Source organism: Bos taurus, chromosome 28 (genome assembly GCF_002263795.3).
Source record: "Bos taurus isolate L1 Dominette 01449 registration number 42190680 breed Hereford chromosome 28, ARS-UCD2.0, whole genome shotgun sequence".
Classification (NCBI taxonomy): Eukaryota; Metazoa; Chordata; class Mammalia; order Artiodactyla; family Bovidae; genus Bos; species Bos taurus.
In genome coordinates, this window is record NC_037355.1 from 10,329,214 (window position 1) to 10,346,364 (window position 17,151).

Below are 17,151 nucleotides of genomic sequence, written 5' to 3' on the forward strand. Positions count from 1 at the left end.
CAGCTAGCATTCCTTTTTATTCTTTGTTTCCTACTAACACGTATTTTGGGCTCTGATGATCTGTCATGAAGCCAAGAAAAGCAGAGGTATCAAGCAGTTTTGACCCTTTCGCATGAATGAATGCACTCGGCCGGTGCTGTATGTTTGAGGCAGAATCCTAGAAATTACTAAACATTTATTCACCTCTCAAGTGTAGCTAGTTTCTTTACTTCCCTTCCACACAGTATCTTTTATAAATGGGCCAGATCAAGGTAGTCCACTCCCTTTAGCTAAGTGGCACAGCAAAGGACATAATTTCAAGTCTGCTGGCTGACTTTAAGTATCTGCCCTATCTAAGGCTGAAGGTTCTCTGTGTCCTTGGTTTAGTTGCTAAGTTGTGTCAGACTCTTGGGACCCCATGGACTGTAGCCCACCAGGCTCCTCTTTCCATGGGATTCTCCAGGCAAGAATACTGGAGTAGGTTGCCATTTCCCTCTCCAGGGGATCTTTCTAATGCAGGGATTGAACCCCAGACTCCCACATTGCAGGAGGATTCTTTACCAATTGAGCTGCAAGGGAATCCCTTTGTGTCCTTAGGATTTTTAAAGTTTAAGCTTTTTTCTTTTTCTCCCTGTCTCTGTCTCTCTCTTTCTCTTGCCCCCTTCCCCCCACCTCCCTTGCCTCTCTACCTTTCCCAAAATGATCTGTTACTGTCTGATCCCTAAATCATTGGGGATTATGAATTAAGTTGTTAGTTTCCCTAGGAATGAAGAACTGCATTCAAAAATAGGTCATAACTGCAGGGTGATTAAATTAAATATTTACATTATGACTTTTTTTCATAAAATATGCTAGAAGTCAGATTTGTCCTCAGCGGGCTTAGTAATTTATTCCATATCCTTCTTGCTGGTCCCCAAATGTTTATTAGTATTATCGTATGACAGTTGTAGTCTATTGACAGTTATAGTTGTATCAGACTGTAAAATAAGTGACGGCTTCTTAATATGCTTCATATCAGTGGAGTATCAGCTGACTGCCCCTTGCGTTTGCGATCAAATAGTGTCACCTAATGGTCAGAAGGTTCATTGCGTGATTATATTTCAGTAGATGGCACTCTCAGTCCAAGCATGCTCTAGGAGAGCATGGCATATTCTCCTTTGTCCTTTTCTTTGCTTATTTCTTTTTTGAGGGTCAATTCAACATTTATGGTTGTTCTGGCACTCCTGACTTAACCCCATTGGACTTTTCATAGGCTTTATGTTTCATTGTAATTCAAACAAAATAGTCATTTCAGTTATTTTTATTCTGGAGTTTCCTTAGCAGTTATATTTCAAGGAATTTCAGCATCCCACATAAAATATATTCCTTTACGTGTTTTGTAAACTTTTAATCTGGGACATACCAAGCTATTCTTTTTGCTGCTTCTCTAATAGTACTCCTTGTACCTGATCTTTACATCTGGATACGATCTTTTGAAATTTTTATAATTTTTGCAAACGTTTTTACAAAATTTATAATTTTATAAATGGTTTTCTCTTGGTCAGGTTTTTAAAAATTTAAGTGCTTCCCAGAATTTTTAAATCTAAAAGAATGCTTTTAGTATTTCTTATCAGAAGAGGTATGCTAGAAACTTAGATTCTTGCCAGAATTCCAAGTCCATCAATTACATATGCTACTTCTGTTAGATAATTAACAGCAATCAACTTGTACCTTAACAATCTGAGTTTTGTGTGTTTAGAAATATGTGACTGCAAAGTAGGCTCCCTGTGGCTCAATGGCAGACTCTGCCTGCAATGAAGAAGACCCAGGTTTGATCCCTGGACCAGGAAGATCCCCTGAAGAAGGAAATGGCAACCCACTCCAGTATTCTTGCCTGGAGAATTCCATGGACAGTGGAGCCTGGAGGGCTGTAGTCCATGGGGCACAAAAGAGTCAGACTTAGTGACTAAACAACAACAACACAGACAATAAAGTACTTTCTGATCTGGAAGGCATAGTGAAAATTACATATTTAAGACAATTTTTTTCTCTTTTCTCTGTGCATTAGAAAATGAAGCATTTTGCTTGAAACCTGCCTTGTAATTTTACTGGATCCGGCTGTGCAAATTTTAGTGCATAGTACACTCTGCATTCAGAGTTCATTTGAGCAGGAAGGAAAACATGGCCTCTTTTTCCTTCTTGTGTGACTGTAGATGTCTTTGGCACTTGATACTACAGTTGTCTTTATGTTCATATTTTAGTTGCATCTTAGACAGCATATGCATAGTTTTTTTTGAACAGGTTTTCTAAATTAATTGGAGCATTAAAGGCACTAGACAGGAAAGTCTTGGATGAGTCCTGTGTATCCTATGTATATTTAGAGGATACCAGGAATTCTGTAGTGAAAGTGAAAATTCTATTGTAAAAGTAGTAAAAGTGTTAGTTGCCCAGTTGTGTCTACCTCTTTGCAACCCCATGGACTATAGCCTGCCAGGCTCCTCTTGTCCTTCTTCAGGCAAGAGAACTAGAGTGGGTAGCCATTCCCTTCTCTAGGGGATTCTTCCCAACCAGGGATTGAACCCAGGTCTCCTGAATTGCAGGCAGATTCTTTACATCTCAGCTACTAGGGAAGCCCAAATGCACCCATATCTCATTTCAGATTATTTTCTAAATACTATGCTGTATTCTCATCTTGACATCCTCTTAGGAGGTGGAAACCATCCCCTACTGGTACCTTATGATACACTGACAGCCAAAGAGAAAGCCAAGGATAGGGAAAAAGCACAGGACATCCTCAAGTTCCTGCAGATCAATGGCTATGCTGTATCCAGGTAAAAGCACACCTACTCCAGTTATAAGTAGGTGTTATAAGACTTGTTATAAGACTGTTATAAGACTTGTTATAAGACTGAATATTCAATTAGCCCTGTCAGATTTAATGCTGAAAATGAGCTCCGTGGCCTCTTTAAATGTCAGAGCTCTATTTAGCGTGTTCAAAATATACATGTTGAAAACATTAATGCCCTTAGCTGCCATATAATTGAGTTCCCTACACTTTTTATGTCAAGTCTCCGTTCATCATTTAGGCAAAATCTCTAGGCAGAAATGACACTCTGTATTTTGAAATGCAAGATCTTATTGTGTAGTAATATTTATTAACTACAGCTTCTTATCATATGCAAAGTATTTTTTATAATTTATTTTTAGCTATAAAATATTAGCTAACCTTGCAAATGTATCAATATCTGTGTATAAATGTATATATTGCTATATGTAAAATGTTAAGATACCTCTCTGTATGTAGATATTTAACAAAATATATTTTGTTTTTACCTTGCCTTCTAATAATCTTTCTTAGATGTTGGTTTCCATTTTTTGTTTTTGCCATCCTAGAGGGTTCAAAGACCTGGAACTGGACACACCTTCTATTGAGAAACGGTTTGCCTATAGTTTCCTTCAGCAACTCATTCGCTATGTAGACGAGGCCCATCAGTATATCCTGGAGTTTGGTAGGTACCATGGTCCTGTTACTAACAGCCCAGTTTTTGTTATGTTTGTTATTTACAACATCAGGATCTAGAACAGCATAGACCACTGGGATGCTTATGGTCTGTTCCCTGATGGTGTAAACATTTTTATATCAATCCTAATATTAACTTGAATCTAAAAGTCAATAGGAAAACTCATTTTTTAAGGATGGGTAAATTTTGAGAACTTTAAAAAAATTCTAACATGCAATTCTTTTCTCCTTAAAATGTATATTGGCATTGATTTTTCATTTTGAAAGATACATTGGATGGACATCAAATTTTAAGGTACAGTTAAATCCTTCCTTATGAAATTAATTGCTCTGCTCTTTTAAAAAAGGAACTAAAACTCTTTGGATTCTCCAAATGTCTAGACAATGGAAAGCCCTCAAGTTTAGCCTTTGCAGGAACACACATTTGTACTAGAGTATCAGCAATGTGAATACTTTATTATCCTCTTAGGGTGAAAGGAAAGACCTCTTCCCCATCTGGCTCAGTGACATTTAAGTACAAAAAGAACTCCTTAATTTAAATCGTAGATTTGAATCAGATCATCAAGACAGCCTCCTCTCATTTCTCTTATTTTGTGTTTGTCCTCAGCATTGTTGAATTAAAATTCAAGTTGTTAATGACTTACCTTCGTGTCAGATCCCCTTCCAGCCACTGGTTGGTATTCGATATAAAGAGTAGAGTTTTATCCTTTTTGAAAAACTGTGTGCTCTGCTGGTGGTCATCTTATTTTCTTTTCCACTTTTAGGGTTGTATTTCTGTTTTTATTTTGGTTTTTTTAACCCACATTCTTTTGGTTTTCAGCCCCTTTCCTTGGGGTCCATAGTCCTAGGTCTCATAGCAATACATCAGCAAAAGATCCCTCCTAACCAGGGGCTCTTTTTGCTGCTGTTATCTTAGGATTTATGCTTAGTTTTCAGCATAGCATCAGATTAAAGTTTATAGAAATTTGAGCTCTGATATTTTCTTGTTGCTGGGTCCCTGGATCCCAGATATGATTAGAGATATTCAGTTTGAGCATCAGTCTCTTAAATAACCTTCCTGTCTTTCAACCTGCCTCCTTATCTACAGTACAAATGCTATATTTTTGATCTCTTCACCAACTTTTTCATAAAGACCAATTATATAAACTAATCCATAATATGCAATCTCTTTGTATGTCATCCATCAATATTTTTTTAAAATATGGTAGTCATCCTGACTAATAGCCAAATTACCCTCAATGATATTTCACCAAAGAACAAGTATGAGGCCATGGTGAATTTTTGAAGCTTTTATGCACAAACTTAAATGTTGACATTTCTAATCCACATTTAAGAGTATATGAATGAACAGCAATTCTGGCATCCAGCCTTCGTTTTGACCAGAGAAAGGAGAAGAGGGGAAAAAAGAGTGATCATTTGGAGAAGGGAACAAGAAAAACAAACTTTTCTCTTGCCTCCATATGGATAACAGAAACAGAACTTTGAAGGATGAAATTTGTTTAGACTTTAGTCGTGCTATATTCCAGTTTCTGACTAAACATGCTGGGACAGTGTTTCTGTCTAAGAAGTGGTGAGAAGCTTATTACAGGGCAAGTTCACCTACTTCACACATTTCTTTTTTTCTATAGGAGAAGGTCTTATAAACAGAATTCTGGGGACAAATAAGGTTAGATTAGTATAGAGCCCAACAAAATTAGTTTTTTGTTTGGTTGTTTACAATTGCTGATGTTAGTCGTTCCTTTTTCAGGTGACCGCAAAGCAAGTTATGTATAAGAACTCTGTTAGAGGAAATCCCAAATTTTTATGATACCTCCTTTTATTTTTCACTTTATTGTCTTTGCAACACATCTTTAATATAGCCATTCTTAAACATAGACTCATGGTGCCGATAAGAATATGCATGTGCCTTTTCTAATTTTTGTGTTATATCATAGATCATACTCTCTCCAAATCCTTTCATAGTTTCTGCATAAGCATTTTTATTAAAATGTGTAATTAATGGAAAAATATTTCCTATTTAATGCTTTGAAGTGTGGTAAGATTTAGATAGGTACAAAATACTGTCTGAATAACATTTATTTGAGAAGCCTCTTAGGTAGATCGAACCATTGTGCAAATGTTTGAGAGAGATTTAGTGCCAAGTTCATTTAAAAAATGAAACTCTTAAATGTTAAAAATACATAATTTTCTTTTATTTATTCATGGGAAGATCATTGTCTCATTTTACGAAATATTACCTAGGTTATCTAAAACTTATGCCAGATTTGTGTCTTTAAAAATTTAAAAGCCTATTTTGAATTGTTTTTATTTCTGTTTGCAAAAGAACTTTTTCAAGGAAAAGTCAGTTTGATTCTTATAAAATATGGAAGCTCTGCTTCCAAATTTTACTAAATCCTTATATCCAGTTCTGAAATTCTTAGCTCTCCAATCTGTTCTGCATATCATTGTGATTATTATAGTTTATTACTACCTCTTCAGTATGCATGAAATCTCTTCTGTATGCATGAGGGAATGAGGAAATGCCACCTTTTAAGCTAAATACATTAGGTCAATCAGTTCTTAACCTTGAACTCATTTTCTATACATGGGGAAACTTTGGGGATTTTTCCTTTGCTTGTGGAGGTTATCTTTGGACATTGGTGAACTTCTTTGTTCTTTAGCAGAATGTTAATTTTCCAACCTAGTATTCTAATTGTAGTCCTCCCCCTCATCACAGGCACTGGCTTCCTGCAATTTTTCCTTTGGCATATTAATATTAATAGCTTTAGCTTTGTCACATCAAGAAGTAACTGTCTTTATTGGAGACTAGTGTTAAAATCTAATGAATTTTGTTTATTTAAAAACACTTCTCTACTCACTTTTCTTACCCCTGTGAGCTTCTTTCTCACTGAAATAAAATGTGGGATTTTACTGCTAAAAATGTGGACTTTTTACTTTATTCCAGTTTTCTCAGTACGTGTTAATAAGATCTCAGAGTTTTATCGGAAGTTTGTGATTGTAACCACATGTGTGGGCTGTCTCAAAAGCTTTTTTATTTTGACTTGGGTACATTTTTCATCTTTTTTTTTTTTTCATTAATAACACTGCTAAGGTTAACCTTTCTCTCTTTGTGTTCAGTTTAGGAGGGTAACACGTTTAGCAGTGTGTTCTGAACTTTGCATTTTGGGTGAATATTTTGCAGTGTTTGAAGTGCAACATGTACCTAAAAAACTCTTCATGTCTACAGATGGTGGCAGCAGAAGCAAAGGAGAACATTTCCCTTATGAACAAGAAATCAAGTTCTTTGCTAAAGTACAGTATACAATCTGTCTTGTTTTTCCTTCAATATGTTTGTTTACCAAATATACTCTTTAGATAGTCGCCTCTTTGCAGAATGCACTTGTCTACAAATATGAATTCTCCTCTTAGTAAATATTCTGTGGCACGAAAATAACTGCATGAATCATGTAGGATAAATTTGCTCCCAGCATCCTTGGTCATACTTAAAATAACTTGTTCTGCTCTCTGTACGGTATTCCTCAAATGACTTTGTTCTCTATGAAGTTTGACTCAAAGTTCTCTCTTTTTGGCTTCATCATATGACATAAAGGAGAAATAGCTACTTCCTAACATTTGAATATTGATCTGACTTTAAAATTTTAGATGCATATTTCTTCATTAAAGAGGAAAAGCCTGAGTTAATTTTTAATGATTATATTATAACCTACAGTATAGAATCTTTATTGTGAAGCCTGAGTCCTACTCAGAAAAGGAAAACTGAAGCTCAGACAGGATCAGTTGTTCGTGGTTAGAGTATAGCCTATCATTTTTATTTATTCCACTTAATATGAATTCAGCAAAACTCTGCTCTATGTCTGAAACATTCCTGACTTCCTTTCAGCCAGTACAGGAAAGAGATGAAGAGTTGCAGAGTCTCCACGTTGGGTCCATTCACTTACTCACTGTTTACTGTGTGTCTGGTCTGTGTCATACATTAGCCTACAAGGATGTAGATTCAGTGTCACAAAGACAGAATTCCCTTGGGACGCTTTCCTATTTACAACATGTTTTAGTTAACCTGAAGACCTGATTATTTTTGTCAGGTTCCTTTCAAAGTACTTGTATGTGGTCATTTGTAAAATGGCATGTTATTTTGATTGAGTAATATTTGGCTTCTGTTTTCAGAATTGTTATTCTTTATTATAAGGGAAATTTCTCCTGTCTGTTCTTTCCATTCAGTATAGCACCCAAAGTCCGTATCAGTCATCTGAAGTTTGTCTTAGGCTGCACATTGCTAGGTATCTATTCTACTAGGGTGTAATCCTCCTTGATAACCAGTAATCAAGAAATGCTGTATTCATGACCTCTAATCATGCATTTAGAATACATTCTTGTATACCATTGCCAGCGTGCTCAGCACTCCTAGTGATTTTGTTTGCAGATGCCTAATGAGGCTTAATTTCTACTCACTCTGTGATTCATTCATTCACATATTTACTGAGTACCTATTATATGTCAGTTGCTAAGTTCAGGCAATGTCACAACTTTTTAGGCAGATCACTGGAAACTTGTGTATTCCTATTATTAAAAAATAATAAATATATTATTTAAAATATACCATGTAGGAAAAAATTAGATTTAGACTACAGTCTAAATACTGATAATGCCTATTATTATCACCTTTTTCATTTATTTCTTCAATGAATATATATCTAATGCTTGCTGCAGGCTTGCAGCAGAGTCCTAGGCACAAGTGAATCAGTGATAAATGAAACAGAGCAAGCAGGGATCATAGAGGCCAAGAGAGGGGTTTAAACAATCCCCCAAATGTTTTTATCTCTCATGCACCTTATAGACTCTTAGGGAGACAGACTAATCCAAAGTCACACAAATAAAATATAAAATTGCAAATGATGTTAGAGGACCAGAGGATATGGGGAGTTTATGTCCGTGATAGGCCAGCAAAGGCTTACCTGATGAAGTGCTGCTGCGCTGAGGCCTGCAGGAGGGGTGGAGTGACTCGGTGGTTACTGGGTGTGGGAAGGACATTTCAGACGGAGGGCATGGCATGTATACAGCCTGTGGATGGGGGAGGGGCGATTGGACAAAGGCCAGCAGGATTAGAGTGCAGAATTGAGAGGTAGGCTTTGATCAAGGCCAGGGATGAAGAACTTTGTAAGTCGGTAAGTGGCGATGTGTCTGAGCAAATCATTCACTGTCTTCATCTCAAGTTATCTTCATCTCCATCTTCAACCTCGAAAACAGAGTTGATAACACCTACCATACAAAGTGGTCACTGGGACACATGGGATTATAGCATGTCAGATACAGTCCTCAGACATAGTAGAGACTCCATAGAAGGTCATCCTTGATTGCCTTTGAATCTTTTGGGCACGAAACTGCAGTGTGTGAAAATATTAAGACTATTTCATTTGAGAATGTATTGAGACTAATTTCAAACACTGAAAATTCAGTGTGTTTTTCATAATGACACCCCACTCCAACCTACTCCTGCGTCCCCCTCCCCCGCCACACACACACATGCACGGACTGGAGAGAGCAGAGAGGGATACTCTGAAATGGTGCTGACTGGCATGGCTGTGAATGTTGGGGACTCATTGCATGTGAACAGAGCTCTGGCTGCACCAAAGACTCAGCATGCATTGGTCCCCCAAAAGATTCCACTGTGTAGATCTGTTTTCTTTTCCTTTCTTTCAGGTCGTTCTTCCTTTAATTGATCAGTATTTCAAAAACCACCGTTTATACTTCTTATCTGCAGCAAGCAGACCTCTCTGTTCTGGAGGACATGCATCAAACAAAGAGAAAGAAATGGTGACTAGGTAAACAGCTATAAAAATAAAGACTATTGTTTAAGTGTATTTGCATTTGAGAAAGAGTATCTCAGGATCTTGAAGTAGGAGCATGCAGAGTGTTCACCCATCTTCCTTGGCCCCTGGGAATCAAATACTACAAAGATGATGGTTTGGGCAAGTTAATACATGTGTTCTAGGTATTGAATTTTCTTATATTTTACTGCTAAATATAATACTGAGTTGAGGGAATAAAATACACAGTTCAGAATGCACAAGTAGAGGCTAGAGATACATTAGTATATTAGTATTTTTGATAAATGATGCTCTTAACATTGGTTTCATTAAAGTTTTTTCAAATCTAATATTTTTGCCGGCCTGTATTTTTCAGGAGGGCAAGATCTCATTTACAGTAATTATAAATTTAAATGAAAAAAATTATGACCTATCCTGGAATAAAATGATGTAAACATATATACTTTCTGAGGTTTTCCATTCACACCACTCAAGCTACATCCTAGCAGTGCTTTCTCATTTATGTTTAAACCTAAGTATTCTTTAGATTTGTGATTCTGCTGGCAATTTCAAGTCTGAGTCCTAAAAATTCTGCCAGAAGTTAGGATGCATGAGAATCAATTCCTGAGAAAGTCTGCTTCTGTATTACACTGCTCAGGAGTCTATACCAAGCTTATAGATTGTATTGAAAAAAAATTTCTGTGAAAATGAGTCCCCTGTATAAAGCAGAATATAGGATTTCCTTGGACTTCACTTTCTTTTTATCTATCTATTGCTGTTTAGCAAAATTATCACAGGTTTAATGTTTTAAAAGAATATGCATTTATTATCTCACAGTGTCTATGTATCTGTCAACAGTACCTTGCTTGGAAAACAAGCCTCTTTTTTTTTTTTTAAGACATTTTAGAGCAGTTTTAGAGTCATAGCATGGACTTGACTTTAATAATATGCTGGATGGCAGTGCAATATCAGCCTATTGAACAGAATGAGATGAGATTGAATATAGCCTGCCACCAGAGGGTGAAGAATAAATAAGATTCCTTTGTTACATAACACTGGGGGTGGGATTTTAAGCTCATCTCTTGAGTTTGTTTATTGCCTGTTTTACCAACCAATAAGTAGCCAGTTATGTGATGTAGGATTGCAACAGCATTAAAAAAGTTTCCAAACTTCTTCAAATAATAAGGTTCTTGTGAAGCTGATAAAGATAACAGAGAATCCATCCCAGTGGCTTACTTTGTTTACACCAACTGTGTTACCGGAAGAAAAGAGAAGGAAGAACTATTTTCCAAGATACAAATTTCATCCCTTGCCCACTTGGGCCTGGCCTTCTTTCCGTCTTCTCTGGGAGAGAGGGGGACCCTTCCCGCCTCGGTTCATACATGCACTCATCCACATCGCTGGCCCCGTGTCCCCCTGTGGGCAGTTGCGTGCACACCGTAGGTGGAAGAACACCAGTGCACTGTTACCTTAAGCACCAAAACCAAGGCAGCTGCACAGCACCCGGTGGTCTCTGGCCAGTTAGCCTTTTGTAACAGAAACTTTGTTCTTACAGGTGGTGTTAATTTAATGACATTCAGTTACATAAGTGAACACAATATAATTAGAGAATATAGGGGGGAAATTTAAACAAATGTGTGAATTCTGCTCTTTCCCCTCCCCTTTTGGGTTTTGTTATCGTCATTTCAGTTTTAGTCTTACTCTGAGAATAATTCACTAGTTATAGAAGTAACTAATTTTCCTTTACCAAATATATCCCTCATATAATAAATCAGAAGAACAGCATGAGTCTGTGCTAGCCTCCATTAATGTAGTTTGGGGCCCTTATAGTAATACTTCCCCAGTTTTTAATGATTTCATCTTCAAATTTTTCTTCACCTCTTGGAAAGAGGGTTGATAAGTTTTACTTCTCCAATGAGCACTTCCAAAAGAAATATATGCCATTAAAATTCCAACACACAGAAATAAGAGATATAATAGGAAAAGTAACTGATTTCTTTACAGTACTTTTGTGCCAAACATAGGTTGAACTTAAGCTCAGAGAGAAAAAAAACTCAGAGTGGAAAAATGAATAAGGTGATGATAAGCAAATTATGGTACATGTTGTCCAGTCATTAAAATGATGATGGATGTAAATATGTGACAACTTAGGGAAATTATTTAAAAAATAAAATACATGTTCAAATAGTATTGATCTGGATTTTTTTTAAACTAAATTTTTAGGTATAGAAAAGTAGTGGTAAGGGATAAATTTATTGTTAATGGTAGTTTTCTTTATGTAGTACATGTAGATTTTGTATTACTATTTTTATGTGTTTTCTAAGTTTTTAAATCTTACCTTAATAATCATAAAACTATGTTTTAAAATAACCAACATCACTGCCACATTAATGAAAACAAACAATTTCTTTGGCATGTTGAAGTGGAATCACTGAAATTTATAAATCTGATTTTGTACCACTTCAGCTAAGTATTACTTTAGTGACTAAAATAAGTAAAAAAAAAAAAAAAAAAAGAATGAAATAGATTAAAAAAAACTGACCCTGCTACTGTGAACATACAAGCATAGCTTCATACACATAATAAGCATTGCCATGATTTAATAGCTGTGTGTAGCTATAGTTGAGTGGGTCTAAGTTAACTTTTCCACAGTTAAAACCAAGTTGTTCCCATTAGTTGTTTGAATACCTTCTGGCACTAGAAATTATATATCAAGCATTTATTGCTCTGCTGTACTCCAGGAGTGTTCATGGCAGTGGCTAAGTGTATGGGAATACATATAGTTCCAGTAGCAGAAAGCCAAGCAGTGCTATGGGATTCCAAATAAAGTAAGACTGCTTTGGATGGGTATGGATGGGCTAAGATGTATGGAAGTCATGACAGTCAAAGATGATCTTAGAAACATGCAGATCAGAGATTAAGAAAGGGGGATATTTTCTAGAAAACAACATAAAGAGAGAAGCTGGGTCATTTAGGGGAAATGTAGGTTATATAGATTCCTTATGGAACACTGTAATTGATAGTAACTGCCAGAATAAAATGTCATTTTTCTTTTTTAAAAAAAAACATTTTAAAAATAATTCATGAGCACTAAGAAGACATTAATGCTTTTTAAATAGAAGACTTGAGAACAGCCTGGCAGCAAAAGTAGGATTGATAAGAGTAGCATGGCTAGGCGGAGAAGGCGATGGCACCCCACTCCAGTCCTCTTGCCTGGAAAATCCCATGGACGGAGGAGCCTGGTGGGCTGCAGTCCATGGGGTCGCTAAGAGTCGGGCACGACTGAGCGACTTCACTTTGACTTTTCACTTTCATGCATTGGAGAAGGAAATGGCAACCCACTCCAGTGTTCTTGCCTAGAGAATCCCAGGGACAGGGGAGCCTGGTGGGCTGCCGTCTCTGGGGTCGCACAGAGTCGGACACGACCGAAGCAACTTAGCAGCAGCAGCAGCAGCATGGCTAGGAGACCACAGCAGCCGTTCAGAGCTATGACAGGGATGCAGGCTGTTGTAACAGAAGAGATGCCTCCAGTAGGTGGTGCCACCCTTGGGTTTGTTCAGCAAGTGTTCTGAATGCCCGCTGGGTACAAGATGCTATCCTAGGTCTGAGGATAAACACACAGGTACGAGGGCACAGTTCCTAGCTTTAATGGACTTAGAAGTACAGCTGAGTAGACACATGCATATAGAGCTAGGCCATATACTACATTGTGATGAGTGACGTTGGAGCCATATATAAAGTGCTGGGAATGCAGAGGAGACATTAACACAGAAAGAGGCTGGGTGTGAGAAACACAGAAGGAGGAAACCAGCGTGCCTCAGTAATGAGTCTTGTGGCAGGGAAACAAGAGAAGGCCGACGTGGGGCTGAAGTTTCTGTACTGAGTGGTTAGAACAATGCTGGTGTGACTAATGAAAGCAAGATACTTCAGAAGAAGTAGTTTTGAGGAAACAATGGAAACAGTGACAGATTTTATTTTTGGGGGCTCCAAACTCGCTGCAGATGGTGACTGCAGCCATGAAATTCAAAGATACTTGTCACTTGGAAGAAAAGCTATGACCAACCTAGACAGCATATTAAAAAGCAGAGACATTACTTTGCCAACAAAGGTCCATCTAGTCAAGGCTATGGTTTGTCCAGTGGTCATGTATGGATGTGAGAGTTGGACTATAAAGAAAGCTGAGTGTTGAAGAATTGATGCTTTTGAACTGTGGTGTTAGAGAAGACTCTTGAGAGTCTCTTGGATTGCAGGGAGATCTAGCCAGTCCATCTTAAAGGAAATCAGTCCTGAATGTTCATTGGAAGGACTGATGCTTAAACTGAAACTCCAATACTTTGACCACCTGATGCAAAAAGCTGACTCATTTGAAAAGACCCTGTTGCTGGGAAAGATTGAAGACAGGAGGAGAAGGGGATGATAGAGGATGAGATGGTTGGATGGCACTGACTCAATGGACATGAGTTTGGGTAAGCTCCAGGAGTTGGTGATGGACAGGGAGACCTGGAATGCAGCAGTCCATGGGGTCGCACAGAGTCGGACATGACTGAGTGACTGAACTGAGGTGGCGCTAGTGGTAAGGAACCCGCCTGCCAAAGAAGGAGACGTAAGAGGGATGGCTTCAATCCCTGGGTGGGGAAGATCCCCTGGAGGAGGAAATGGCAACCCACTCCAGTATTCTTGCCTGGAGAATCTCATGGACTGAGGAGCCTGGTGGGCTTCAGTCGATGGGGTTGCAGAGTTGGACATGAATGAAGCAACTGAGCACAGCACAACACAGTTTTGAGAAGAGGTTGAGTTTGTTTAAACTGGTGCTTCTGGAAGAAGAAGTAAGTGCTAACAGGTCATTTTAGCTGGAAGTGTACAGCAGGAAGTGAGAAGCAGGTGTTTGGTATTGGAGAGATCAGGGCAAGAAATGACGTATTTGGGGACAATCTATACCCATCTAATGCTTGAAGCTTGGAAAGCAAGAGGAAACCAAGAGAAAAGCGGGGAGAAGCTGAAAGGGCTGAACACAAAAACTTGGAAAATTGTTACACTTGGAGGGTTTTCAGAAGTGGATATTTGAAGAACAGAGAGAACAACTCATTAGCAAAGAAGTGGGAAATAATACTGTAAAACAGAGACCAGGGTTTCACAGAGGTGAGTAGTTAATGATGCTGAGACTGTGGAGAGCCCTGCAGGATGGAGGCTGAAAAAGAGGTTATTAGATGAACTATTTGGAGGGTATTGAGAACTTCAAGGAGAAGCCACGAGGGGTGGAAAGGACACTCACAAGGCAGAGAGTCAGGGAGGAAGCTGCAGATGCATTTTGAATTCTTAAGTATGTTAGTAGTGAAGGGTACAGGGAAAGGGAGTAACAAGATTATGGAAAGTGCTTTAAAGAAACTATAGGTTAGCACTGATAATAGTCAGACCTAGAGTTTGCACGGGAACTACACCCTGAAAGGGGATAGCACAGGAGGGGAGAGATATGATTTGTCTTTTTTGAGGACCTAAGAGTCGGACACGACTGAGCGACTTCCCTTTCACTTTTCACTTTCATGCATTGGAGAAGGAAATGGCAACCCACTCCAGTGTTCTTGCTTGGAGAATCCCGGGGACGGGGGAGCCTGGTGGGCTGCCGTCTATGGGGTCACACAGAGTTAGATACGACTGAAGCGACTTAGCAGCAGCTTTCCATTGGGTTTACCAAAGAGTTCATTCAGGTTTTCCCATCTATATGATATGTCTTGAAAAACTGGAATGAACTTTTTGGCCAACCCAACATGTATCTGTATGTCTCTCTGGTGACACATCTGTTACTAATTAGGAATAACTAGGGTTAGGAATCGGAGAAAGCAATGCAACCCACTCCAGTGTTCTTGCTTGGAGAATCCCCATGGACAGAGGAGCCTGGCAGACTTCAGTCCACAGGGTCGCAAAGAGTTGGACATGACTGAGCGACTAACAGGATTAGGAAACAGCTGATATCATAAGAAGTCATTTTTCTGTGACAGATTCTCAGACGTAAATGTGATCTGATGGGATGGGATACAGAGCAACTCTGTTTCCCATCATCACAAAACATCCCAGGTTTAGATTAATCAGGTTACAACATGATCTGCGTATTACAAATTCAACATCATCTCAGAATGTTTCACCCTAATACTAGAGAGGGTGAGTAACAGGTAAAAGATACCCCTTAAAATAGTTTCCAATAATCCAAAATGTATGCAGTTCTAAGATATAAACACTCTCTTCAGATGGAGACATATCCTTGTAGGGTTTTTTTTGGCTGTGTGACTTGGCATATGGGGCCTTAGTTCCCCAACTAGGGATCAGACCCATGGCTCCTACAGTGGAAGCTTGGAGTCTTAACCACTGGACCACAAGGGAAGTCCCAGAGACAGACCCTTATTGACTTAACACAGAGAAAGCTCAGTGAATGAGGATACCTGGAGAAAGGTGCTTTTGTTTTATTGTCTTTGTTCGTTTCAGTTAGAGCCTAAAGATAGATAATGCAGCTCAGTGGACTAAGGTTGAATCTTGTGTCTAATGTCTACTTGACAAGATCATTGAAAAAAAAAAAGAGCACTGGTAAGAGATTTCTTAAGACTTCAGTCATTTAAGCACTTGCGGATGAATATTTTCTTGGAAAAGCCACCCTATGCCCTATATAATTACTTTTCACCAATAAATTATATCACATTGTTACTAAAGTGAGAAATAATGGGCAAAACGTACTGTGAAAGTGGTCAACATGAAAAAGGTGATTCTGTCTCCTTTTTCCCATTCTGCCATGAGCAGTTGCCAGCACTGTATTCCATGGCATAGTCTATATCCCCAGGACTGAGCATGTATATCTGTATCCTGGTAGTGATGGCAAAGATGGCAAGAGAGGACAGGGTTGTCAGGACATAGCTGCTACCATGACTGGAAAAATCAGGCTCATGTAGGTGGTGCTATACAAGTGGATTTTCAAAATTAGAGCTTTGGCAAGTTCTAGCTGTGGAACACCTGTGTGTCTGAGAGTTCAGAAGAGTGTGGATAGATGTGAAAATAATGTCAGGTGTATAAATATGGAGGTTAAGTGTCATGATAGATATTTGCAAATGGCCCCTGGCTGGGAGGGGACTTCTGTGAGCCTGGGTTGGGAGTGCTAAAGGAGCACTCCCAGGTGTTAGAAAAGGCTTCTTGGAGTAAACATGTCCTGAGCTGAATCCTGAGGGATATTTAGAAGGGGCTGTAATGTGGAAGTGAGATGTTCTTAAAAATAGGACCCAACAAGAAAGTCACCAGGCTGCCTGGTGACAGACAAGACAGGACAAGACCAGGTACTGCTCAGATTCTGGGTTCTGATGTGAGCATTGGTGCACAGCAATGCCGTCATGCTGAGTGCTGGGCACCCTTATTTGGAGTCTTCTGTTGGTGAGCACCAGGAAGGGCACAGAGACCTGGGAACTCACTCTAGAGGAGATATATTTTTGACTCATGTATTAGCATTCAAAATCCTTTAAGTGATAACAGCTGTAATGTTTTTCTTTGAGTGATTATAAATGGTTTAAATTCTCTTTCTAGTTCATTGTGTGAAATTCACTGGATGCTTTGGTATATGTCTATGGGATAATGGTCAAGGTCTAGAAGAAGGAAAGTTCAAATGGGAAGACATACTAAAAGTAGCATTTTGTGCACAAAGCACCATACTTCCATTGTTAAATAATGCCCATAACAACCACAAAAAATTCTAGAATTTCAGTAGTACTTTGGTACAGATAAAATTAATTTTTTTTCCTTATGGTTTTCTGTAGTTATACTTTTGTGGGGTTTGTATAGATTGCTTTTATATTAATTAGCTTTGCTTTCGATTTTTTTTGGTTCCTTTACTTATAA

The 17,151-nt window shown here is 38.4% G+C and overlaps 1 protein-coding gene and 1 non-coding gene across 8 annotated transcripts in view; one reads left to right on the forward strand and one right to left on the reverse strand.

Annotated features, from left to right (window-relative positions):
• The window catches only part of RYR2 (ryanodine receptor 2), an 827,636-nt gene that overhangs the window by 637,866 nt on the left and 172,619 nt on the right, over positions 1-17,151 (forward strand). For 6 of the 7 annotated variants that reach the window (XM_059882653.1, XM_059882647.1, XM_059882648.1 and 3 more), the window contains 4 exons: positions 2,666-2,789; positions 3,352-3,467; positions 6,705-6,769; positions 9,176-9,297. In XM_059882653.1, the coding sequence (XP_059738636.1) occupies positions 2,666-2,789; positions 3,352-3,467; positions 6,705-6,769; positions 9,176-9,297 (427 nt within the window). The remainder of the gene's footprint in view (positions 1-2,665; positions 2,790-3,351; positions 3,468-6,704; positions 6,770-9,175; positions 9,298-17,151) is intronic. The other variant, XM_059882652.1, reaches the window with a different exon arrangement.
• On the reverse strand, positions 14,970-15,035 carry MIR2285BL (microRNA mir-2285bl). The gene has a single exon (NR_162292.1). It is a non-coding gene; the product is annotated as a microRNA mir-2285bl (primary transcript).